Genomic DNA, 27,524 nt, shown 5'->3' with positions numbered 1-27,524 from the left:
GTTTAATTGTAGGTTATTATTGTTTGTTTATTATTGTTTATTTGTCATTTATTTAAGTATGGACACAGCATGGATTCCACTCCCACCCCCTACCCCCTTTTAAAAAAATAACACCGTACACAATATCCCTTCCCTGAGGATATCAAATAAATAGTTTTTGTTCAAAAGCACTTCTGATGAGGCTGCTGCCTTGGAAATTTGTTCCTAGGCTGACCTTTGACCTCCTTTTGAACAGATAGCCAGTGACCTTTGCTCCTATTTGATGCTACAGATTGACTCTGGAGATGGAACTGGACGCACACATCCAGGTTCAGAGTCCGGACAGCCTCGGTGGCATAGAGATATGAGGACACAGACCAGTGTTGGCTCATCCTCATTGGGAGATTTCTCGGTGAGGCGAGACCAGAGGCCCCTACTGGAAGCCACTGTATGTGTGGCTGGGGCTGGAGAAGAGCAAAGTCCGTGTTTTATCAGGCCGGACTCCCCCAAGGGCAGTATTTTCAGACACACACACACTCCCGCCCCCCAGGGAGCAAGTGACTCAACAGAACTGTTTTCTTGGTTTCAAATGAGTCTGAGGAGGGGAAATCAGTTAATAGCAGCCGTCTGGATGGACTGATCACAAAGCTGTGTCTTTCTAATCCTTCTTACAAATCAAAGGGAGGGGAATCCCCAGGCCCAGGAGTGCACATGAATAGAAAGCACCGTCAAGTAACAAAAACACCTAAAAAGGTCAGCAGAAACTCAGGGGGCTGTTGGAAATTCACCTCGCCTGCCTGCCTGTGGGGCTCAGTGGGCAGCTGGGAGTGGGCGGAGACAACCAAACAAACTTCACCCAAGAGCGGACCGGGCCACCGGAAACGTGCAGGACAGCGAAGGCTGGTAGGACGGCGTCCTCCACATCCATGAACCTCAGTCATCCAACAACTGGCCTAGTTATTTTCCAAGTCCCGGCTGCCCAGTGACCTTTTTGGTCCCCTGCTAACTGAAAAATTGCACGCAGTTGCTGAATGAACCATCTGAAGCTACTGTGAACACACCGTCGCAGCTCACCAGTGGTGCATGCCATTTCCTGCAGTGGCCCAAGATTACTGACAGGATGCCACCGAGGCTGGGCTGCAGGTGGAAACAGCACACCAGCCTGCTGTTTGTGGCCTCGTTACCACTGTTGCTCCATGTGAGACCCGGAACCAACACGTGTTAACCTCAGCCCCGCCGGCCCGGTGGAACAGCATGCCGGCAGTGGAACCGGAGCTCTTCACGCCTACGTCTCCTGCTCAATAGTTGCTGGCCCAGGGTTTCCACTGCATCCCCTTGCATGCACACCCAGAAGTAGGCCACAGAGAAAGCTGCCCTCCCATGCCTCACAGCTTTTTCTTATGTTTATTCTGGCCAAATGGCAGGCACAGTTCTACCCCAGTGCATTTCCTCTGAACTCAGTGGTCTGGGCAATGGCTAAAATGAGATGGAGGAGGTATTATTATCAATCCCTTTGTGATTGAGTGTGTTTGTGTTTGTGCAGAGCTGTGGAGATTCTTTTCCTCTATCTCTGCTGCCTTGTGCTGGGTCAGTGTCGTCTTTAGGGCCTTGTACTGGGCAGAGTGTTTCCCTAGCTGTGCCTGTGAATTTCACAGTGAAATCTACAGAAGAGATTTTCCCCCCTCCAGCTCCATAATAAGAGGTGTGAATTTTATGAAGATTTCTCCCTCATTCCCCCCCCCCCCTTCTCTGCCACTGCCAGTTAGTTCCATGTCAGATGGATTTCTTAAGGTTGGAGATGATGAGAATCAGTGAGAATGGAAGCATTTTAAGTCCAACCCCAACACTAAAGCGAATTGAAATGTGTAACATTTTTCATAGCAGCCTGCTACTTTTCTAGTCATAACACATTCTCTTTCCTCACATTTTTTGTGGACCTAACACTTTTGGTACAGAGAGGTTAGGAGCATTTCCCAGAATTGCACAGCAGGTGAGACAGAGCCAGAATTAAAAGGCAGCCGCCCCACTCCCACAGCAGTGTCTTCTTCAAGCCAAATTGAAGTTTGATCCTTTTACCACAAATATTTCAAAAGGAAAATCCCCCACAGCCTTTCAGATTTTCCCAGAAAACAGTTGTCATGCAGACCTTCGAGATGGAAATAGCAGGCTGCATTACTAAAACCTTATCAGGTCTTTATTCTCGAGCTGACAGTTGATATTCTCTGGGCTGAAGCTAACGAAGAATTATTTTTTTCCATAATGGAATGATTTATAATTTTCCAGAGCTTGGCAAAACTAAGCCAGTGAATAGTAAAACCAGATTTCAGATGCTCAGACTCCAAAATATTTGGTCTGACTTCTCACAACAAATATTGGATATCACTTTTCAAAGCTGGAAGTTATGGGGAGGGAGTGGGACAGGGTGTTGTCAGGGGAGTTGCAAGGGTGACTCTTAGACCAGCTTTTGGGGGGACATACCCTTGTTCCTGCACTATGCCCAGTGCCCCCCCATTCTTCTTGCGCTGTCCCCTCTGGCTCTCACCCTTCCCTAGTCTCCCCGCACCCCCTTTCCTTTCTCTCCCAGCTCCTATCACAGCAGATGGGTTGGGGCAGACACCGTCATGGTTGGAAAGCAGGAGGAGAACATGGTGAAAACCACTCCAGGGCCTTTCCCTCAAGCCTTGGTGATGAAAGGACTCAATGAACCTTAGCAGTTTCTCACAGGAAAATTCCGGCCTCTGTCTCCTTAAAAGCAAGGCATTCAGCAACCCTTAACAGGCAGGGCAGGACTAAAATTCAGAATTTCTGACTTATCTGGGGCCTCCGCTTGGATAGAAAGACTAGGTCACTGTCATATCTGTCAACCAGGATCATTTTAGATACCCTAAGTTGCATTGTTAAAAAGTGTACTTTAAGCTGATAGACCATTTTTAATGCAAAAAGAGAAAAAATGAGCGATGCCTTCAGCGCCCATGAAGAGCAGAACCCAGTCCCTTGGAGAGGGCCAGGTTAGCGGCTGGCGGCAGTTGGTGAGCAGTCAGCCCCCGCAGTCCCTGTCTGTCGCTGAGATGGTGCCTTCCTCTGGGTGGCCAGGTTATGCAGCAGGCGGCCTGTTTACTTGGGAGCTGTAAGTATCAGGACAATCACTGCATCTAGCCCTCTGTGCCCGGTTAGTGATTTTGAAACTTCTCTGATTCTCTGTGTTAGATTGTGGCAGATTTCTGGCAGGGAGTGGGTGGGAGGAGGAAGCAAGTGTTTTTATGGGCAGAGAAATGTTCCTGAGATTCCTCCTGCCTGGCCTGCCCCTTAAACTTGGTTGCACAGAGACAGGAGTTCTACAGAGAGTTTGCTTCCAGGCCTCCTGTGAGCCTGGAAAGTGATAAGCCACATGCATCTGAGGGGGATGAAAACCACCAGAAAGATGGGCAGAATTCGACTAGGATTGCCTCAAGTGCTTAACACTTTTCTAGAAGCTGAACCTACTTCCCAGTTTAACTTGGTTATTTATAAGTGTCAGAGTCCAGAGGGACTCTTGTCCCAAGATTGGGCTTGCCGCAGTGCAGCATTTTGATGATCTTAGTGTATTCCTGGGCCTTAGATCCCTTTGTTTATTCCTTTTATAGATCAGTTTCTGTAGATCTGGACATCAAGGCCTGGAGAGCTCACCTGCCCATGGGTCCGGGCTAAGAGTTGTTCTCTCTCCTCTGCCCACTGCTGCCTCAGGAGGGAGAGGGGGCATGGAGGCCTGCACATCCTTCTTACCTATTATTAACATTGATCTCAGGCGATTCTAGTTCGATGCATGAAAGGTGCACATTACAAAACTTACTTCTCACCTGTCCCCACAGAAAGCTGAAGGAGGACATGTTCTTAGGTCCTTAAAAAAAAATCTTCCTTGTAAATATTGAGTTGTTTTGCTGACCATAAATATCTCTCCTGCTGAGCAAACAGGACCAGCCAGGTAGCACATTCGAACCTATTCTGTCCCTGGCTGGCCACAGACTCCCTCTTCTCTGTCACCTTCCAAAAGTCAAATGAAAGGAACTGCTTCTATTAGAGGCTCTGCCTTTAGGCCTGGCAGTTCCCCACTCTGACTCCCTCCAGGGCTGTCCCATTTTCTCGTCTGTCCACTGTTTTCCAGTACTCACAGTGGATTTAATATACTAAGTAGCTATTCATAGAGGCCCCAGCAAAGATACTCCCAAATACTTCAGTGGAGGGTGGGTCAGACTAGACACATACGTGGCCCCATAAGGCAGAATGTATTCTGGACCAGGAGTAGGAGGTATGAATAGGTTGTGGATATATTCTAGGTGTGTTCTGGTCATAGCATCGCTGAAGAAAGATGGGTCCTCTGAAGGTAGATGGTCCGCTTTAGGCACGGAGACTAGCGGAGAGTCAGGCTCAATCGGTCAGTGGACTCCTGCTCACAGTTCTGCTGACCAGCTTACTCTACTCCTACCCTCTTCTCTCTAGGTATTTGCTCTTTTAAGCTATCTTTTTGATACTTAGCAGAAATTAGTCACAGATTTTTTTGTCTGTTTGTGTGTTGGTTGGTTTTTTATCCCTAGGGCCCTCTGCCTCTTGACCAAAATGGCTTTCATTCCCACCCATCTGCCTTACTAGGTCACTTGATCTTTAACTGGCTCCTGTCTCTTCATCTCTTTTCTCTAGCTTATAATACACATATTGGTTACTTATGAATTTGTACTCTGAAATTTCTTCTTCTTTAGAGAGCGTCATTGTTCTAAAATTGAATATAGATGTTAAACTACTATATACAGAAGTGTTGAGTAGGATGCATGTAGAGAAGCTAGGAAATGCAAGGGAAAACTGGGAACCCCCATTTGCCTTCGGAGGAGATGCTAAAATTGAGGCCTGTGGTCTGTGTGACATGATACAGGGGCCACTTCCTCTTTAGGTGTGCCTGGCACATCCCACAGCCGAGAGGGCAGTGCCAGGAGGCCTGGAGTCAGTGGTCTCTCCATGCGGAAAGCTGCGTGGAGACGGCTACTTTACACCTCGCCGGCTTCCTGGTGCCCCCAGTAGGTGGGTGGTATTCCCCTTCCTGAGGAGTAGACTATGTTGGGGTCCATCTCCTCCTGGCTTCAGATGCAGTCATAACTATTTAAAAAATATATTTCTTCCCCTTGGTCCAAGAGTTCACTCGGGCCTTTGGATTTGTAGTAGGTGGTACTGTGTGTGTGTGATGGGGGCAGGGGGCTGTTGTATGTTTTAAATAAGCCATACTTTTAGAGAAATGGCAAAAACGGCAGATGTCATTTCAAATAAATTTTTGTTGCTTTTGGAACATATCAGCAGCAGATATTTGTTCTTGGTCAGTAGTGGGCTGTATGCTGTACAAAAAGAGGGTCAGGCATGGGTTTTCTGTCTAACCAAGGAAGGTACAAATCAGCAAAGAATAATTAAAGACCATGATGAGGCTGACCTTTAGGAAGCACTTTCCACTGGCCAGGCATCACGGGAAGGACTTTAGACGCATTATCCAGTTTAATCCTTGAAACCCTTGAGTTAAGTATGATCATGCCCAGAGAGGTTATGAAACTTGCCAGTGTCACACAGCTAGTAAGTGGTAGAACCCAGGATCTAAACTCAGGTTTGTCTGACTCTAAAACCCTCACCCTAATCACTGTGCAAACTGCTCTTGCACGAATTTGGTGCCAAGCAAGAGAGGTTCCAACATTTCCAATGGAGGCGAAGCAGCAGGAAAGCTCCTTAAAGTCAGTCAGAACTCGTTGTCAGAAACCAGACAGTATTAAGACTCTGTTCATAACTTGCAATAGTATTCTTTAACTTATTTCAAGAATGTACTTTTCAAGTGTCCAGATTGCCTCAGAGGCCAACACATCCATAGGCTTCTGCCCAAGTTGAGATTATTTGTCATCGATACTATTTGGAAATGTTTCCATTCTGTCATTTTGCTGAAAATCTGATTTAAAAGAACACAACAATTCAGTAAGATGGTGTGATTAGCGGCCCCCTGAATTTGGTTGCTATGTATACCTTGAATGATTTGGATTTTGGAGTCATAATAAAAAGCAAGAGGATTAGCAAAACCACTTAGTTTGTTCTTTTGCCCTTGGAGAGTGAAAATGTTTTCTTCTTCATCTTCTCTTCCGTTGGAAGTGGAACTGAAAGGTTATCTTTTGAGGGACATCTGCAGAGTAGTTTGATTTTAGGCTGTGCAGGGTATCATTTCAATAGTTATGTACAATAAAACTATCATCTCAAGACAAGTTTCTACTGTAGGACCAATGGAATAATAATAAAAGCGAGAAAAAGTGGTTTGATATTTTAGTAAGTGCCTTGTCTTTTAACATACAAGTTTCTGAAAAGATTTACAGTGTCTTTACATCTTTATTTCCCCCGGCGTATATGATGACATGCTTTGCATGGTAGGTATTCAATAAATGTTTATCTTATTACTGTTACATATCATTCGAGTTCTAGTTATTATCACCAAGCCATCTTTTAGAAGAATCTCCTTAACAATAGAACTTACATATTTGATCTCTCAGAAGTTCCTTTTTTTTTTTAACTAGTTCAGACAGATACATTATTTTCTTCATTGGTAGGTAAAGCACATGGTATTTTCAGAACAATGTCAGTATCTTATTGGCCTTGCTTTAAATGATTACTTTTTCGTACTGAGGTTTTTAAACAAATTCTTTCAATTAAATAAAACTTAGGACTAAGATTGGTAGAAATGATCAAGTACTAAAGTATATACCGATGTAGAAAATTGTGATGTAGTGTTTTATTATTATATATCCAACTGTCTGAAGCACTAGCAGTGTACTAACTTATTAGCCTATACAGCATCCTTCTGAAGGAAAGAATTATAGCAATGGCTTCTATTTATTGAATATTTACTCTGTGCCAGACACTATGTTAAGTATACCTTACATTGATTATCTCATTTAATTCTCAAAACAATTCTATAAGACAGGTGTTATTGTACCTATGATCAAACAAAGCTCCAAGGTTTAAGTACCTTTTCCAAGGTTCACAGTGTCAGAGTAAGAATTTGAACCCAGTTTATCGAACTGCAAAGCCCATATTCTATATTATGAGGAGAGAAGTGAACACAATCCCTAATTCATGCTCCTGAATATGAATATTCGTTTCTTACAAGAACAGACTGTTATTTGACCATTTCCAGCCATTTTAATTGAAGACATATCATATGTGATTGTTACCAGCCGAATGAAAAGTAGCAATACAGAAGCCTATGAGTGATGCGATGGGCAAATACTCAGCGGAATGCTGTAATGTCTGATCTTCCCTGTAGAGTGGCTAGAGACTCATGAGCCTCGTTGACACACAAAGGCCTCGGGGAGGTTGTCTCTGCTAATAGAGCACTTCATTTCCTCACCTGACCTTGCCACCATGCTCCCGTCTCAGCCCTCAATTAAGCTGCCATTGGCATAGGATTTATAATGTGTCACTGGCCATTCGAGAGACAGCATCAGAGGTGTGGCTGAAAAGCCGGACAATAAAGAATGGAAATGATTTGTATTTCTGTTCAAATCAGGGTGATAACAAAACCATAACTTGCAATAGTATGGGACAGAACAAGACAGTCAGCTAGGTGCCCATTTCAGGTACTAAATGCCTAGTAACCTTTTCAGAAAGTACATTTTCTCTGATGGACCAAGATGCTCACGGTCCTTCCTTCCTTCCTTCCTTCCTTCCTTCCTTCCTTCCTTCCTTCCTTCCTTCCTTCCTTCCTTCCTTCCTTCCTTCCTTTTCTTTCTCTCTCCCTCTCTCTCTCTTTCTCTCTCTCTCTCTTCCTCCCTCCCTCCCTCTCTTCCTTCCTCCCCCTCCCTCTCTTTCTCTCTTTCTCTCTCTCTTTTAAAATATGTCTTTATCGATTTCAGAGAGAGGAAGGGGGAGAGAGGGGTAGAAACATCAATGATGAGAGAGTCGTTAGTCTGCTGCCTCCTGCATGATCCCTGGGATCGAGCCCACAACCCAGGCATGTGCCCTGACTGGGAATCAAACCACGATCTCCTGGATCATAGGTCAGTGCTCAACTGCTGAGCCACACCAGCCCGGCGCTCACGGTTTCTTTCGATCCATGGTGGGAACACCCAAACCTCGGGAAATGATCAGTGACGTTGCAGTTTTCCAGGAGAGAATTTGTATCTCATTCTTCCTGTAGGTTTCTAAACAATAGAGTAAATTTTATAAGTGAGAATTTTAAAGGGAAATAATGGTTTTGACTGAACCAAATGTGAAAATATGGTGTGGCAGTAGACCACTTGAATTAGGTAATTTTAGAGTATTTTCTAAGAATTTTAAGTGTTATGAACTTTATTTTGCATAGGTAGGATATTAGTTTGTGTTTTAAATATATAGTGAGACTCTGGAATTCTTTTGTTAGACTATTATTAATTCAAAAGGAGAGTGTTAATTCCTTTAGGGATGAATCTTATTTTAATTTCATAAATTTGGAAATAAAAAACTCTGACTTTTGACTTAATAAGGGAAGAAGCCACAGGCATCCAGATTTTAAATTACTGCTTTTATTCAGCACTAGTGACTAGGGTTATGGATATAATCTTAAAAATGGAAGTTTCATAAAATGTGTACACACGCATATTAATTTTCTGGTTGGCCTTCTATTATTCAGCTAATATGACATCACCTCTCAGTCCCAACTTACTCAGCACTGAGGAAGAGTCGATTAGTGGTTTAAGCTCTGAAAGAAAGTCAGCCCATTTGCTCCGTTTTCTGTGTTTCAAATGACCTGTGGGCTTTGCCAGATATTCTGGCCTACTGATAAAATTGATGAAAGTCAGAGCTGGGGTTTTCCTACCTGTGTACTTATCAGTCTCCTCCTAAGCCACAGTCTGCCTTTTGATAGCTCTAATAATTAATTTGGTCTTCTCTCTTCTCCCTTTCCCCCCACCTTCTCCCTGTCTGTTCACAGGTTATCTTGACGAATCAAATTACAACCCATCTGAGCGGAGCCCTAGCTTCTCAGGCAGACCTGGTGTCTCCAGCTGATGATTTGTCCCTGTCTGAAGGTAAGGGATCTGTCCTACAGGGGCTGAAACTTGACACTGACATACAGCCCCACCACCTCTCTGCCTCCTGTGAGAAGTGGGAGACCAGCTAACGGGCCCTGGACAGTGAACCCAGCCAGAGCCCCGGGATGTAGGCTTGGCCACCTTTCCTGGCATCTGATCCCTTATATTTGGAGAGTCTCTTGCTCTGTCACTGTAAGTGAGCTTCCTTTTCCACCCGACTGAGTCATTTAACAGGCATCCATCACCTGCACCTTGCGGCTCGTCACTCCTCTGTAGGTTGCCTTGGGTCCTTAGTGTGAGGGCTGGTGCACTGCTAACTGACTCTGTTTTTGAGACTGATGCTCAAAGGTTGGCTTCACCAGTGGTCCCATAGCAATTGCGCCTTTTCTTGTGCTGGGTACTTTTGGACAGGTAAAAGTGTGCACCAGTGCGATGTGCCAGTGATTGGTGTTGCCTATCAGCTCTACCGAATGATTAAGGAAAACACTCCACCCTGGTAAATCTGCAAAAATTTCTCCCCACTCCCATGCTAGCAAAGGTCAGGCTGTCTATGGTTTACGTAGCAAGGGGAATTACACCACAGAGCCAGTGGGTGGTTTCTAGTTTTATTGAAAGTCCTTACTTGACATTTCTGAGTTCTGCTAGTCGTAGTGCTGTGAGCCTGCGTGTATGTGCGTAGCTGTTCCAGGCCCCTTTGCACGTTCCTTTTTCTGAGAATTATTCATGATGGAATATCTGGGACTTCCAGGCCTCACAAGGCTCCTGGCTGCCCAGGTGGTCTTCCACGAATCAGCCTCAGGCTATGGTCCCCCAAATGCAAGTACTATACATACCCCTGCTTCTTGGTGGTGCTTTTCAGAGTGAAAACTAATTACTTGTTTAAAGCAGTAGTAAAATGCACCGTGTACCCTGTTTCCACATCAGTGATGCATCATCGCACCCCATCAGCTGGACTTAGAAACCTGATCATTTACTGTCCCCCCTGCCTTACGTTCCTTTCACCATCAAGTCTACGTGGTCCTTCTTTCTAAATATATCTCCTCTGTCCCTTCTATTTTTCTGTAATTTGTATTGTGATCAGCTGCCTCATTAAACTCACAATTGGATTATTTTAATAAAATTCCAGGATGTCTTCCCAGCTCCAGACTCTGCCATTTCCATTCTGCTGCTACCAAGTGGAGCTTATCTGCGCAGGCTTTCCTTTACTGTGTCACTCTCCTGAGAAATCTGGGAGTTGTTTCAGCCCATTTTCTGAGAATGGGATAAAATCAATAAGCTGATTTTAAAATACTCAGGACTTTGTGATCTGTCAGCTGGAAATCAGCCAGGGTGGAAATATTTACACCATGGAAATCAGCAAATGCTAAAAATCAGGTTATTTTTCTTTTGCATGAATCTGTTTCCAAAACACCACTAGGTAAAGTCAGTGCTTCTTAACACTTCACAGTCTGGTCTCTCCTTCCTGTTCAACCTGTGTTCTTGCCATTACCTTGGTTGAGGGTCCTATGTCAGGTGTGCTGACTTGCTGCCTGCAGCTCCCCACAGCCGTCCCCCCGCCCCGTGTCTCTACAGGGACACCCCCCCCCCCCCCCCGATCTTGAATAGCATTTCCCTTTTCCACTTCTACCTCTTCTTTTCTTCCCAAACCCTCCCACTCCTTCGAGGTTTATTTAAAGACCACCTCTTCCTTGCCTGTCCCAGGGCGTGTCGGCCTCATTCTCTGTTCCTCCTTTGTGGTCCCTCTACCTGCTCTGCTATATAAAGAAAAGGTCTAGAAAAATTAACTTCACTTTACATGGTGTCCCGACTAGATTGGCAGATGTTTTAAGGACACAGACTGTCTTGTATTCTTTTTGCGTCCATGTTGTCCCTGAGTGACTAGCAAAGTTCTAGGCACATACAGGCTGTAAGTAAATGCTGAATGAATACCGTAGTTATACTTGGTAAGAACAGTAACCATGAGAATCACATAAGGCACCTATGAACTTCATGAAAAATGGTTATAATTATTTCACACACCACACACATTTATTCAGCTCTGAGGAGAAGAGAGTATCTTGTTTCCTTATTTGAAAACCAGTAAGTAAGATGCTTTGTTTTGTCTTGGCTTCCTGGTTTATCTTAAGCAAAGGAAATTGCTCTGGGTCTCTAGTGCAACCGCTTCAAGAAAATGGTAACGTGGTGTTGGTGGCAAAGGAAGGGTTCCAGCTCATCCTTAGACAACTTTTTCTTATTATGCAATCCAAGGGAAAATGGAAACAATATATTTTTAGGACTTTTCCTTGCATAGCTGAGCAGGTGAAGAAGCTATAGAAATATTTTTCCTGAAGCCTATAATGAAGTTCCTTACCAGTGAATTAAAATGGACAAGTTTCTTAGAATATTTATATCTATTCAAATATATTGCAATGTTTGTTAATGTTACTGTGATTAACATGGATAAGTGGCTTTGTTGTTTCAGGCATTCGTGGCATCAGCTTTGTTTCATTAGCTCCATGGTCTTGAACAGGTCTTTTAATCACTTTGGCCTCAGTTTTTCTGTGTCAAATGACAGATTGGAAGAGTATAAGATTGCTGAAGATTGCTAAAATACTAGAAAGGATCTTCAGAAATCTTAGCATTGATACTTTTGTCATACCTATAATAGTCTCCTCTCTCATATATCTCTCTCTGTAAACACTCTGGTCTTACCTGTCTCTTGCTCTCTCTGCCTTTCTTCCACACCAACGTGTGCACAAGAGTGCATGCAAACCAGTGCGAGTGAGAAGCGCGCCCAGATGAGTGAGCTCGAGGTCCCCCGTCCTGCAAGCACAGAGGCACCGCTTAAACAGCGCTCCCTTCAAAACAGCCGTGGGGTGAGAACAAGCGGCCTCAGAGCAGCCGGGAATAAAATGATCCTAGCTGACCTGAGAGAAGTGCCCAGCAGGGGCTGATTTGGGAAAATGAAGTCCCTTCTGCTCTGACACAGAGCAGGGAATACAAGTGACCTGGCCCAACTGAGAGATCTCTTCTACCCCAGCGGATCCTATACTATTAATATCTGCCAGCCGCAGGCCCAGAGCATCCCCCTGCTGAGATCAAAAGAACCCCTATCTTAGCTGGAACAAGGTCATCTGCACAGGGCTGTAAACTCCAGCCCTGGCTGGCCAGGGACCTCTGGAGGGGAGGAGAAGCCAGGAGAGGGGAGGTGCTCTCTCACGCTCCTTTAATCTCGGCTCACCAGCTGTTGCCTTCCCAGTGTTTGTAAAGTGGAGAGTCCTTTGTTTTTGTGTTGGATGTTGGTTTTTTTCCCTTATTAAATTTGTGGCTAGGTTGTTGCTTGGATTATGTAGGCCCATGTTCACTGCTTGGGTTCACCATATGATTCCCTTCATTGAGGTTTCATTCCCCTGTTGAATTATCCAGCTCCCAGGTAGGAGAGCTGCAGAGGGAGAAGTGGACCCTGAAGGCCAAGGACTTTTCCCAACATCACTCCCGCCCCATGGCTCTGTACCTTGAGAAGGAATGAGAGCACAGGTTGAATTTTCCCTATTTAGTTAAAATAACTCCTCACACGTGCAGCGTGCTTGTCAATTTTTAGCCTGCCTTTCACAAATGTTATTTCATCCGGTTGGGAGAATGGAACTTTCAAGACTTATGCAAATTGACCAAAGTTATACTGTGAAGCTAAGGGCAGAAATCAGGGTTTTTGTTCTTATAATCTACATTGCTCTCGACCAGACGCAGTGAGCTAAAGCATTTTCTTCTTCAGTTTTCTGTTTTGTTGGCAGAAACTCAGGCACCTAGGTTGTTACAGAGTTCCGTGACTGGTTATTGACTAAGTTCTCGTGACTGTTCTGTGACCAAGGTCCTGTTTCTTAGATGCTCTTGCCAGTCCTTCCTGATGGTCTTCACAGACACTAAGGTTGATTGGATCTTGGTCATAAGGGATCTTTTGTCCACGGTGATCAGTAAAGAAAGGATCTAATAGTCCAACTGGCCTAAGACACCATGTCTTATTCTGAAGGCACCTGAGATTTGAGCAGAAGGACTGGCTGAAGCACAGTTGGTAGGTGAGACTGATGTATGCTGACAGTGGGCCCTGTATAAGACTGAAGCTCTGCTCAACCTAGACCATTAGCCTGTTTTCCTTTGATGATTTAATAGGATAGCAGTTCCTTCACTGTGGTGACACAGCCCTCTTCAGCAGCCGCAGAGCCTTCATGGAAAGGAAGATATCAGCAGGCTGCCATCCTGGCATTCCCAGCAATAGGCATGCTAGTATTCTTCCATCTGCAGTAATAGTTTTTGATAGATAACGGTACTTAAAAACTAAAAATGAAAAGTGCATGGATAGGTCAAGGAAAGAACACAAGAGAAAAGGCAGTACTTGCTAGAACCAAGCATAGTTTCTAGCTTTCGTGTTGGAAGCCTTTTTATTTTGGTTGAATTGATGTTGATTTCATGTGCAAGAAAGTATTTTAGGATTTGTACTCCCTAAGAAACCATCCCTGCAAAAAGCTGGAGTCTATTTGAAAGATTATATGCAAGTGCGTGGCTTGTGTCTCTTCTAAAATAAATCCACCAAGTAGGAACAGCTCAGAATGGTTGGGGCGAACCCGGGACTCATGGTTGTGAAAGAAGCCGACTTCAAAGCGTGGTATGAATTTTCAAGTTTTATTTCCACTCTTGCTTTCCAGCTGGATCTGCTCTGGATTTACTGCAGGATGTTTGAAAATGTGGCTCCCTGCTAATCTCAGACAGTTGCTATGATCAATGGCTTCTTTCATTTCCGATAAAAAAACACTGGTGTTTCTGCTTAAATTGTGTGTACTTTCAGCTTTATTATTATAGTCATAATTTATTGTCCAGCATTACCCAAATTTGTAATCCATTAACCACAGACTTTGGGGTGGGTTGGTCAAGTTAGCAGAACTCTCTCCACACGTTAGCTCGAAGGCCCTCCACAACCCGGTCTCATAGTTTGGGCAAACCATGTACAAATGGGTATGGGTAGAGCAGCTTTAAAACATCCACCTCTCAGGGCTATGGTACAGGGTGGCTATAATTAGTGCCTTGAAAACATAAAGTGTCACCATGTGACTTCAAGGTTAATATCCAAAACTATGATCAACACTATTAACATTAGCATTTCCATAGCATTTTAAAATGTCTTAAAATGATGAATCACTTAACCGCTTCAAGCCACTGAAACATGAAGGAGAAAAGGGAATTGCTCAGAGGCCACACAGTGAGTGAGGGATAGTGATGTCGGGAGCGGAAAGCAGAGCCCCTCCCATGAAATCCTAGATTTGGATACCGATGCCTCTTAGGAGTGAGTTTTGGATAAAAATGTCTAAGTGTCCTATTGACCTTTCCATTTCTAATCCCAAAGCCACAGACATATATCAACACACCCAACTTACTTCCAGCAACTGCTCAGATGCCATGAAAGGCCTGATTTATAGAAAAAGATTAAAAGCACCAAAAACCTGTGGTGTTTAGCTAAGAAAGCCTAAATATTATGTGAGCTGGGAGTGGTGGTGGTGGTGGCTAGAGTTGAGAGGGATTGGGCACAGCCTACAAATGTCTGAAGATCTCAAGAGGGAGAGGAACTTGAGGATTTTCAGCAGGGAGGCCAAGGGGCATTAGCACGACAGCGAGGGGTCAAATGAGAAAGAGAACACTGAAGTCAACCACCAGGAAGTGCTTCCTGGTCAGGAGCTCTGTTTTGCTCGTGACAGTTTGCCAAAGAGAGACATGCCTGAAGCACGATCAAATGAGATGGGAACCAGAGAATATTCTGTGAGAATCCGTCTTTGAGATGGTTCGTAAAAATGCTGGGCTAGGTGTTTTGAAAACATTTTCCCCTTACCCTCGGACTTCTTCATTCTAGAATTTACCAGTTTATTTCCCAGGTCTGCACATGTTCATGTTAACATCTCAGTGACCTGAAGGCAGAAGGGACAAGAACACCAAAGCCAATTTTGTTAATTGCTTCCGCTACAGAGATGACAGAGCCAAAGCCCAGAGAATGGGATGCCAAGAGGTAGTGTGATCCCAGAAGGCTTCAAGTTGGAAGGATTCTCTGAGACGAGATCCTTGTTTACCATAATCAAAGAGAATTCTATACCAAACACGAGAGGCCTTTAGGTCAGAGATCATAAAGAAAGGAAGAGCGGCTAGCTTCTAGGAGTGGTGCCCAGGTGATAACTTAGTTTGTGTTGTAATGTGGCGTGCATTTTTGATGTTTACTAGAGTTTGGGGAGGATTGTAGCAAGGTCTGCCAAGGTGGTCTGGTCCAAGGACAGTCCAGCTGAGCTCTGACCTAGGTTTGGATCTCTCTGATGGCTTTTCTTTTCTTCATTTTTCCGGTAAGCCACTCAATAAATACTAGTTGGAATAAGCTGTATTTCACTCAGTCACGCTGACATTTCCTGTGCATTAGCTGCATTCCTGCATATATTAGCATAGTTTTAGAGTTATGGTCCCTCCAAAAAGTCTTTTGGCTGGATGAAGAGACATTCAAGTGCCTTTCAACCTGATGTTTTTATGAGTTGTGAGCCCCTACCATATGCACTATGTTAATGTCACAGGAAGCCCAGAAATGGACAAGACGTGGTCCCTGCCCTCACAATATTTACAATGTAGTTTGAGAATAATTCTGAAGGAGAACTTTAGGGGAAATGTGTGCCGTGCTTTCAGACAGTGCGGCATGTGCCAGAGGCCCCCGACTTAGGGAGAGGGGCTTTTCCAGCAGAGGCCAATCTGAGGGGTCCAGGGAGGAAGATGTAAGACATAGACCTTGAAGGATGGATAGGATTTCAGTTGGCAGAGAAGAGTGAAGATCCTGAAGATCAGGGAATGCTAAGGACAAAGGCATTAAGTGCACAATGGGCCATATCTGCCCTTACGTCCTGTCATTTTCTCCCTCTCAAAATCTCTTCTAACCACATAGCCTACTCTCTTGTTTTTCAAACTCACCAGAGTATTTCTGCCTCTGGGCTTTTGCATTTGCTATTCCCTCTGACCAGAGCACTTGTCCTGATCTTCCTTTGCCTGCTCCCTTACTGCACTCAGTCTTACTCAAGTGTCCTGTTCTCAGAGGTCTTCCTTCACCTGTCTAAGGCGGAACCCCTACCCCTATCCCGTCCTTCTCTATCTCCTAACCCAGCTTTACTTTTCTTTATTGTCCTTATCACTACCTGACCTGTATTTTGAACGTATTTGTTTGTGGGTTTATTGTCTGCCTCTTTTGCTTTCATGTGATCTCCTAAAGGGCAGAGATTTGCCTTGATCACTTTTGTAGCCCCTAGTTCCTGAAGGGTACTCAATAAATATAGGATCTATGTTGTCGGGGAACGCAGGGTATGTTGGGAAGGGGGCAACGGTAAACATAGGGAGGTCATGTGCAATAAATCTAGAAGTAGGTTGGGGCCAGACTTTTGAATATCAGACTGAATTTAGACTTTATGCTAAAGTGATTATAGCTATGCCCTCTGAAGACTGTCTGGGTGAAATATGCAGGGTGGCTTAGGGATGGGGAGATTGAGGTAAGGAGACAATGAATTCATCAAATATTTAGGAAAATGGGACACCCATTATGCACCAGAAACCATACTTAGTGCTGAGGATACAGAGATGACATTCTAGGTAGATCTATTGTTACCAAAGACATGGTGGCAAAGCCACAGTCATTTGAAGCACTGCCAATCATGCCTCATAACTGGGAGTGCAGGGGCCACAGAGGAGAGTGGCAGAGAATTCAACTCATAACTGGGAGTGCAGGGGCCACAGAGGAGAATGGCAGAGAATTCAACTCATAACTGGGAGTGCAGGGGCCACAGAGGAGAATGGCAGAGAATTCAACTCATAACTGGGAGTGCAGGGGCCACAGAGGAGAATGGCAGAGAATTCAACTCATAACTGGGAGTGCAGGGGCCACAGAGGAGAATGGCAGAGAATTCAACTCATAACTGGGAGTGCAGGGGCCACAGAGGAGAATGGCAGAGAATTCAACTCATAACTGGGGGTGCAGGGGCCACAGAGGAGAATGGCAGAGCATTCAACTCATAACTGGGAGTGCAGGGGCCACAGAGGAGAATGGCAGAGAATTCAACTCATAACTGGGAGTGCAGGGGCCACAGAGGAGAATGGCAGAGAATTCAACTCATAACTGGGAGTGCAGGGGCCACAGAGGAGAATGGCAGAGAATTCAACTCATAACTGGGAGTGCAGGGGCCACAGAGGAGAATGGCAGAGAATTCAACTCATAACTGGGAGTGCAGGGGCCACAGAGGAGAATGGCAGAGAATTCAACTCATAACTGGGGGTGCAGGGGCCACAGAGGAGAATGGCAGAGCATTCAACTCATAACTGGGAGTGCAGGGGCCACAGAGGAGAATGGCAGAGAATTCAACTCATAACTGGGGGTGCAGGGGCCACAGAGGAGAATGGCAGAGCATTCAACTCATAACTGGGGGTGCAGGGGCCACAGAGGAGAGTGGCAGAGGAGAAAGGCAGTGTGGGGCATTGACACCTGTCCTGCCATGGTAGGGAGCTTGTGATTTTTCCTGAAGCCCCTGTGAGACAAATACGAGGATAATCCATAGGCAGCACATCATTTCCTTGATCAACATGATTGATGAGGCTTATTCGACTGGCTAGGAATGTTTCTCTTTCCTCCCGTATAGTTCCATGTGCATCCCTTCCAAAGCCACATGCTCAGTCAAAGAAGATGGATGACTCCCTGGAAAGAGTAGGGCTGTTCTTCAGTCAAGGGTATGGAACGACGTGTTTCTCACCAGAACCGTTATTCCTGTGCTTCCCAAACCTCAGCGTGCAGCCCTGTCACTGGAGGGTTATTAATGCACACATTGCTGGACTCCCACTCCTGAGTTTCAGTCAGTCTGGGGAGAAGGTCAGAGAATTTGCGTTTGTAACAAATTCTCAGAAGCTGTTGATACTCCTGCTCTAGGGACCACACTTTGAGAACTACTGCTTTGTTTGTTGAATTTCTTATCTGTGTCCAGCACCAGGAACACCAAGATGAATGGGTCTCCATCTGAGAGCTTGAGGAGACAATGTTCTAAGAGAGGAGATGGCATGTGGAAGGGGTGCAGTCAGGACTCATGGTAGCCTTGCACCTTCATCAGGTCACTGGTGGTGTTTTCTGCAGGCGCTGTCTCAGACATGGGACAGAGCAGTGACAAGACTGTCCCGGGGCTCTTTTAGTAGGGAGAAACAAAAGCCACTCAAGTTCATTTTTTAAAAAGTTAGTCTGTTAATAACAGTAGCTAACATTTATGGACCATGTATTTATTGTATGCCTGGCATTATATATCTGTTATCGAATTTAATCCTCACAACAACACTCTGAGGTGGATGGTAATCATTATCTCATTTTACAGATGAAGGAACTGAGGCTCAGAAAGCAACACAGTTACTGGCAGAGCCAGGATTCCAACCCAGGGAGTCGGCTCCAAAACTTACATTTTTATCCACTAAGTTCTGTAAGGATACAATTTGGATTCTCATGGCTGTGTGCAAATAGGAACTACCTACAGCCAGACCACATGGGAAAGGTTGGAACTTAGGTCATTCTCTTCAGTTTCCTCATATCTACCTTGGCTTTCCATGGCACTGACCCCTGACCTTATGATCTGATTGGACCAATTTTCCTTTTCACACCTGGTAATTCTATGAATGGGCTGTCCTTTGGTCCAGTCAGACATGGCCAAGAAGTCACAGTATTAAAAACATGGCCAGTACATCTATTTTGTCAGTAGGGTCCATGGATAGGGGGCGTTTCCCCTTTGAAGGGGTTTTGTAAGAAGGGCAGATTACTATACAAGGGAGTGCCTATGAAGCAAATACCCCAACATAACATCTAGTTGAAGGACTTGGTCCAGCTGAGCAAATATTATTGTCCGTTTGCTAAGTGGGTCTGGATACCTCTGTCGATCCCTGTGGCCACATCCACTCTCAAAATTCTCTCCTTCCAGATCAAATTTTCGACATTATCTATCTATGACTAGTCCATGCCTTCAAGCCAATATACTGGATTTAAGAAAAAAAATGAAAACATTTCCTTTCCAGTCCCAGATAACTGATTATCTGGCTCCTCTTTGATCTGATTTTCTTTATACCCACTGTCAGCCCTAGAGCTTCTCTTCGGGGGGAGAGAGAGAGTTCTCTTCTGTTAATCTGGAATCCACTACCCACTCTAAACATTTATTATCTGATAAGACATGAGGCCTAATATTACCCATGTATGTCACCTCCTATTCAGGGACATATGACGGGCACACTGGCACAGATTATATCCCACGCTCAGCCTTTATTTACCACTTTTCAAGACGGGATAAGCCAGAGTAACCACGAAGGCAGCTGGATAACGGAAACATCTGCACTGGAGACTCTGTATCTGTAAGCAGCATCTTCTCCATAATTTATGGTATTCTTGCAAAATTACTCCCTACCCTCAGGAGAGAGCCTGAGTTTTATGGGTTAAATGCAAGTGTGTTTGTATGTGTGTGTGCGCACGCACGCTTGTGTGCAGGCTGCAGAGGGGTTGCTGTATTTTAATAGGGGACAGTGAGTTCTTTTTAGGCTCTGATGTTGATCTTCTTAACCGTGCTTCTGTGTAATGGCCCCACTAAAGCAGCTAAGAGAACCTACGTTTCCTGGGAGTGCCACTTCCAACCACAGAGGATGGATGATACCTTAGTGGGCCATGGACTTGTTTTGTTTTTAAATACAGCATGTAGATAAAGGAGGCTAGAAAAGTACCAAAATAAATTGCTTCTGAGTTGAATGACAAGGAGAACATGCCCCCAAGAGAGCTCTAGACCAGAAATAGAATAAATTAAAATCTTTAAGGTATAGCCTGGGAAACGAACATCAATGAATAAGGGGCTGCCAGAGCCCCAGGTGGATCCAAGGTACAGACAGGAAGAAGCCTTTGTTCCTTCAGGGACCAAACTGGAAATTGCTTGTACTTTGATGTGATAGTAGAAAATTAAGGTAAATTAACAACAACAACAAATCTGTCTTAAAGTCATTAGAATATAAGCTCCTTGAGGACGAGAATCTTTGTCTCCTTGTTCACTGCTGGGTCCCCAGAGCCTAGAATAGTGCCTGGTAATAGTAGTTACTCAATACATATTTGATAAATGAATGAGGCACCTATAGCTACAAGGCAGAGCAATCAAAGATTATTTGAAGCTTTAAACCTATATGCACCTAAAGGAATCATGAAACTGATGCATCATATATGCGCCAAAATTCCTTCAATATGCAGTCAGTCTTACGTATGTACCTGCAGATTATGCGATAAACAACAGCGGGCTGCTCGGGAAAGTGTCAGAACAGAGCGGGGAGGAGCCTAATAGCTGTGCTTTTGAAGGAGAAATCTACATTCACACAAGAGTGGTGACTGAAGTAGTTTAGTCTGATTTACAATAAGGATATTTCTTAGGTACCTACTACCTGCTAGGTCCTGTGCTAGGCAGATGTTCAGGATACAGAGACAAAAGTGACTGTCCCTGCTCTTTGGGACACTCTCAGTCAGGTAGTGGTGGGAATCATTATGGACAAGAATACAGAGTGTGTTATGATGGCTCTAGGTTCAGGCTCTTGCTGGGGAAGCACAGAGGAGTCCTGGTTTGGGGATGGGAGCTCTCTAAGAAGGCTTTTCAGGAAGGGAACACTTGAGCTGGATCTTGAAGGATCAGTAGCAGTTCCCAAGCAGAGAATGAGAAGGGGAAGGTGCTCCTGGTGGAAGGAAAAGCCCATGTAATGGACCAGAGGCAGGGTGTTGAGGGAGACCTATGGAGGTCCTTTATGTGCTGCATGGAAGGGAGTGGCAAGAGGACAGTCTGCAGAGATAGGAAGGGGCCAGGCTGTGAAAGATCTTATCCAGCATGCTAGTCAGTTTGAATTCTTTCCTGAGGATGATGGGGAGCCGCTGGAATGGGAAAGTAATAGGACCATTATATCATTCAAAGTGATGTCTCAGGCAGCAACGAATAGGTTGGAGGGAATGCAGATGAAACTAGACAACTTGGATTTGGATCTCTTTGAAGGAAATCACTTTTGCATGGGGCTGTCCCTAAATTTCATGAGGCAATGGGAACTTTATAATCAGCTTTTACCATTCTAAAGCGTGGGTGGCCAGGTCTGGTTTGGATTTCTGCCTCATCACCCTGGGAGAGGTTTCTTTGGTGTACATCAGGTGAGCCCTCGATTTATCAAGGTACCTTGCAGTTAGAAACAGCCATCTATAACTCTTTGCTAGGTGGAGAGAGAAAATATCAAGTGATTTAAAGTACTAAACAGCAGTATGGAAACAAGTACATTTTTATATTCCTTTTGCTAGTGATTATAATAGCATTAAGTATATTATATGTCAGGAACTGATACTATGCATGAAAAATCCCAACAGCTTTGTGGGGTTCAGTTGTTATCAACATTTTACAAACAAAGACACTGAAGCACAGAGTGTTTACATAACTTGCTGATGACCCGCTAACTACTGATTCGCTGGGATTTAAACCTAGTCTGAACCTAGTCTGGCTCAGACTCTGTGCTCTAGACCAGTACTCTACCCTCAGCTCTACGAGACAATAATACAATGTCCTCATAAAGCTATGATCACACATTTCTGTCCTTTCCAGAGCTGAGAGTGTTCCATGCTGAGAGTGGTCATTTCTTTGTATTTACCCTGAAACCTCACAGATGGACATTAGGGAAGCAATGTGTTTGAACAGCTGATAAAGCTCTGCCTTTGGAATTAGGAGACCTGTGTTCAAGTGCCAGCCTTGCCACAAAGCCAGCTCTTATTTTTGGCAAGTCACTTAACTTCTCTGGCCTTGGTTCCCTCAACCCACATACACAGGGGGCACGTTAGGCGATGCCCTCAAAGGGCAAATTGATCTTCTCTCTTTTAAGCTTCAGACAGACTTCTCTGATTATCTTTTATTTTATTTTATTTATTTTTTATTTTTTTAAATATATCTTTATTGATTTCAGAGAGAGGAAAGGAGAGGGAGAGAGAGATAGAAACATCAATGATGAGAGAGTCATTGATCAAGCCCGCAACCGGGCATGTGCCCTGACCGGGAATCGAACCCCGATCGCCTGGATCCCAGGTGAATGCTCAACCGCTGAGCCATGCTTGGCCGGGCTGTTTATCTTTTAAAGATGAACAAAACAAACCCCAGGCTGGGCCAACCTCTCTCTGAGTATTTTGGTAGATCCCTTTGTCACTGTTATTATACTGGTTATCTGGAGCAGCAATCTTCACATTTTTTGAATCTACGACCCATCATTTTTGAGGAATTACCCCAAAATAAGTAAAACTGCTATCTGTAAAACACAGTGTTACTATACTATTCAGTTATATAAAACACATCAGAAGTAGATTTTTTTTTAATGAGATGGGTTCTGATATTTTCTTCCCACACCCCTATGAGTCATCGCACGTATGACTGACTGTCAGTGATGTCGGGGGAAAGTTCAAATTTCTCCCTACCTTGTTTTCATTGCTGAGCTCTTTACTGCCCCAGGAGGAATGAGCCTGAGCCCCACACTGCAGTGTGGGCCTCATCCAGTTATGGAGCATCTGTAAGGTGAAATGCTAGCTGGGCAAGGATAGCGTCAGGCCCGAGGCCCTCTAGAACATAAAGACCAATTCCAGTTGCCATCCTTGCCTGGTGGAACCCTGCATTCCCTGCGGACTGTCATGCAGCTCAACCTCACGTCTAAACTGGTTGCATGGGTTGCACTTCAGTGGATAGGAAGGGAAAGATAAGAAAATAAGGAAAGGCCAGAATAGGAGGCCCACACACATGAAGCAGTTCAAGTGACACAGGTCCTAGGAATTGTCAGAATGAGGGGGGCAAATTTTTCATGTCAGAGGCACTTAAGGAAAGAAGAGAGCGTCATGATGTTCTGGTGGCTTGAGCTACTGTCTTAGGCTATCAGAGCCAAACGAGGATGGGCTCCCTGATCAGCCTGTCCTGAATCATGGTGTCTGGTGAGCTCTGGATATCAGCCAACAGACAACCTCCGTCCCTGGGTGAGACCCACTCGGAGCGTGGCAGACTGTAAATCAGCCCCGTGTTTCACTGCGAGCTCACCAGGCTGGCTGGGTAGCTCGCTGTCGTTTAGCACCTGTGGTGGGCGACTGTTTTCCTTGGCCAGCTGTTTAATGAGCACCGAGTCAGATAAACTGCGCTTGGCTTCTAGGCTCTCTCCAGACACAAACAATTAAGCACATCCTGCTGCAATGGTCACGTTAGGGAACCTGGCTTTCCTGAGCTGATCATCTGGTTTTCCTGCCCCTCGGGGCTAGAGTTTGGAGAAGTTATTGAAGCAACCTTGAGAGAGCTGTTAACCCTTAAGAGTTAGCTTTTTATCACCAAATATATTCAGAAATGCTTGGCAGCCAAAGCCTTGCAATCTATGGCAGTTTTAAATAAAGATCAAAATCTTGATTTGATTAATTTTGTTCTCTACTCAGGGTTGGCTTAGAGAAGCAGGAGATTGTAGCTCATGACTCCTTTTCTGGTTTTGTAACCAACTTACATTCTCAAGTTGGGCTAATAACTTTGCCCGTCTTAGTCCATTTGTCTGGGACCCTGGGTAAAGTTGCCCATGCCTCTGGTGAAGTTTATGAATAAAAACTCACCTAACTGGGTTTCAAATTTTGTGAGAAATCACTTTCCTTCATGAGAATGCACACGTCGGCTGAGGCTAACCTGATTGACTCTGGACGTGAATTAACAATAAGCCCAAGCCAAACAGTTCTCTCAGAACAAGTCATCTAGACTTGGTATGTGCGACTCAGTGTTGCCTTTCGCCAACTGGCATTGGAACCACGACGGCCATGGAGGAACGATAACCTTGATCTTTTGACCTATTGACCAACCCTCCTGCAATTCTAGGTGCACCTGGAGTTTGTGGTAAGTGCGTATTTAGGGAATCTTTGGAAACACTTAAGTTAGCAATGCTGTTTATTTGGAAGGATGTACTTCCACATCCTTAATGGCCAAAGAGAGATTCCAGTGGGAGGGTTCTGGTGGAGAAAGAGCAGGAGGGTGTGTGGTGCTCACTGGAGGGCAGACTGTGGTGTGCCAGGTACGAACTGCACCATCAGGAAAGGGATCTAGAAAGGCAAGGAGACGCATGAGAAAGGAGGTGACTTTTATTGACAAGTCACCATTGTTCAGACTCAGTGGGGACAAGAAAGGAAACCCAGAAACCTACATGGCAGCTTCTCTTGGACTGGCCGAAAATATGGATTTTTTTTCTCCCTAGCTGGAATTTGACAGGGTCAGTTCACGTCTGGGTTTTCAGCACTTAATACAGGGCCCTTTTGTCTTGGGAGGCGGCTGGACTGGTTTTTCCTCCAGGCAGGTGCACAGAGGGCGTTTATTGTAGCCTGAAACACAAACACCAAGCCCCAAGGCCCTGATCCGCACACTCTCCAGCGCGGCTCAAGGAAATAAAGTGGACAATGTCTCTTGCAACAGGCAAGCACTGTAAGTGCCACTCCTGAATGAAATATTTCTTAAAACTGTGTATCCGTAACTCGATCGTCTCTTAAAACTTAATTATATGTTAGGGAGAGGGAAGCCATTGGCTCCTCCAGCTGTCCAGGTTGAACAAGAGCACACAATGGAGCATATCCGATTCGCGGCCTTACTTAGGTAATCAGATTAATATCTCCTGAATTGAATTTACCCTTTTGATACGGAGTCTTTCAGCTGCCTTGTTTCACATCTCAAATTCTGACAAAGCTGCGCGGCCTTTGAGTAATTTCCCTGAAATCTATATGCGGGAAGCCTGTGCTCTTTCGAGCACTTTTTGGGACTTGTACCAATTAAATCTGTTTCTGGCACACTTTTAATGGCATACTTTCCCCTGAGTCAACAACTGCTCCAAAATCTGAGGTCATTTGTTTAATTTAAAAGCAAAGGTTATGAAACAACCATTTCAGGCTTCACCAGCCAAGCCCCTGTGGCTTTGAAAGTGGTGATGAGACAGGGCAAAGGCTCATAAAGTGGATTTCTTACACACAAAATAAATTAATGGCTGCGTTTCGGTGCAGTCGGTACGAAAGCGGCGTTGCCCGCGCCCTCGCCGCCCTCGCCGCCCTCTCTCCACATCCCCTCCTGGAGCTTCCACGCTCCCGGTGGAAGTCCACCCTTCTGCTGTCGTTTGAGCAAAGCGGACATCTGGACTGGATTTCTGTCAGCTGGAGCTGAGAGGGAACTGTAAATGATGCCGTGATTTTTTTTTTCATCCTTATTAAATTTATTTATAGCCCGTCTAAAGCCAGGAAACATGTTTTTAAATGGCTAGAGCCCTTGATTGGAGGTTCTCGAGGAACGTGCAGTGGATGGTATTTTCCCCCTGCTGTTTCTGAAGAATATCAAGGGTCGAGTTACATAATTCCTCGTTTCAGTGTTTTGTTCTTTTTCTTTCCTGAAGGACCCTTCATTAGGACATTTTGTGCGTCAGAATTCTCCCATTGTAAAATCTTATCTGATGTGCTTTGTTTTCGGTCCGCGAGAGCAAAGGGAATGTCGCTGGTGTTTCTGAAGAACTGCGCCGATGACAGTGAGTCGCTGGTTGTCTGAGACCCGAACCAGCGGCTCGCCGTTTCCTTCTGCCCGAGGAACACGGCCTGGACCCCGTTCCCACCTTTCCCACTTAGCAACCTCTAACATCTCCAAGCTGCCAAGTCTTAAAGAATCTCATTCATTTTCTCATTATTTAAGATAATAAAAAGCTCCACAAGGGGCTTACTAAAATAATTTATAAAATTCTTTGCTGTGCCCTTGGACCTTATTAAATAACAATGCCTTAGGGTTTATATAATTATTTAAGAAACAAAACCTTCTAGAGGAGGTAGATTTTTTGAGGTCCCTTCCAGTTCTGATTTGAGATGATTCTTTGATTTCTTTCATTGTTATTTAAAAGAAAGAAAAAGAAAGAAGGAAAGGAGAGGGAAGGAGGCTGCTTGGGAATGAGGCTTGCTACCCACGGGCATTTTCTTCTCCGGAGAAGGGACTGTTCTGCCTCTGGCCACCTGAGTCAGTCTTCCTCAGCCTAACAATGGAGCTTAATGTTCTCCATCTTGCTGAGGGTTAGTCTCTGTTGTTATGAAAGTGAATTGAAACCAAATGCACTTTCTATTGGAAAAGCTGCCATTGATCTCGGCTCACAGACAATACTAAGAGGGAAGGTGCTTATAAACCAAGGGAAGAAATCCTTGCTGCCATATCATAACATCAGTTATTTCACTATCAGACCCATGAACATCTGTTGGACACAGCATCATTCCACTTTATGATGTGCCTGTGTCCATATTTAGTTCTCAGAAATGTTAACAGATTGTTTAGTGAATTATCTTGCTAATGGACTGGGGAATCTATTTGTGCAGCAGGACCCTTCATTAACTAAGAGGGCATAAGAGATAGGTCATGTTCTCCACCAGAAAGGCAGGTGTTTTCACCTTTCTGATAGGCAGTATTTGAGGCACAGTGGGTGTCTGCTGCCCACTTACCAGTTATTACAAATTATAGCCAAGTCCATGGCACGGATGCTGGCAGTGAAATGAGCCACAGCGAGGTCATCACTCACCACTAGCATTGTGATTGAGAGCTCTGGATCAGAAAATAGAAGGCCCAAGATAAAGAACATTTATTTTAAAGTAGGGAGAAAGGAGGATCACACAGAGAGAGAGGGAGAGGGAGGGAGAGAGAGAGAGAGAGAGAGAGAAAGGGCAAAGATGACTCCAGCTGGACATTAAGCAACACTGCATTTTCCAAGATCCTAAAGCCAAATAATTCCTGCTAGTTTTGCTTTTATTATGCTTGGATATGGAAATCAGAGGGTGGATGACGGTGCCTGGAGAGGAGTTGCTGCGGCTACTCCATGCCAGGGGCAAGGAGTTCTCGGTCTGCACTTGGAACCTTCCATAATATTTCCTAATAATAATAACACCAACAACAATAATAACAGTAATGAAGCCAGTGATCACTTTCAGTAAGCCCCCCTAAGGAAGCATCCTTAAGTGTAGTATTGTTTGCTGTATAGATTCTAACTCACAGTGGGGTCAAGATCTCTGCCTGAGAGACATGTGAGGGAACTGACCAGCCGCCGGTGTTGGTCACCAACTGAGTTAGTTCCTCTAACCACGAGAAATGAATAATCATTAGAAATGGTTGTTCTCGCTGTGCTGCTCAGGGGATTTCAATCAAATGTGATGGTATTATATACGGAATATTCCTAGACATACCAGAATACTGTATGCAAATCAACATGACTGGCTAGCATGGGGAAACATAATTTGATTAATATGAAGATTTTTCGTAAGACGTTATTTGATTCTGCTATCTTTTATGTTAGTTTGGAGCCATTTTAGGCATGGACATTCTTTCAGTTATATTCCTGTTTTCTATAATTCAAGGCCTGGGAAATGAATTTGTTTTTAATCAG

General features: G+C 44.6%; 1 protein-coding gene across 7 annotated transcripts in view; it reads left to right on the top strand.

Moving 5' to 3' along the window:
* Nucleotides 1–27,524, top strand: part of RAD51B (RAD51 paralog B) — a 549,911-nt gene that overhangs the window by 297,458 nt on the left and 224,929 nt on the right. For all 7 annotated transcript variants that reach the window (XM_087819673.1, XM_087819672.1, XM_087819687.1 and 4 more), the window contains exon 8: nt 8,936–9,032. In XM_087819673.1, the coding sequence (XP_087675799.1) occupies nt 8,936–9,032 (97 nt within the window). The remainder of the gene's footprint in view (nt 1–8,935; nt 9,033–27,524) is intronic.

Source organism: Miniopterus natalensis, chromosome 1, assembly GCF_054644295.1.
Source record: "Miniopterus natalensis isolate mMinNat1 chromosome 1, mMinNat1.hap1, whole genome shotgun sequence".
NCBI classification, from domain to species: Eukaryota; Metazoa; Chordata; class Mammalia; order Chiroptera; family Miniopteridae; genus Miniopterus; species Miniopterus natalensis.
This window is presented reverse-complemented; position numbering and strand designations above follow the sequence as displayed.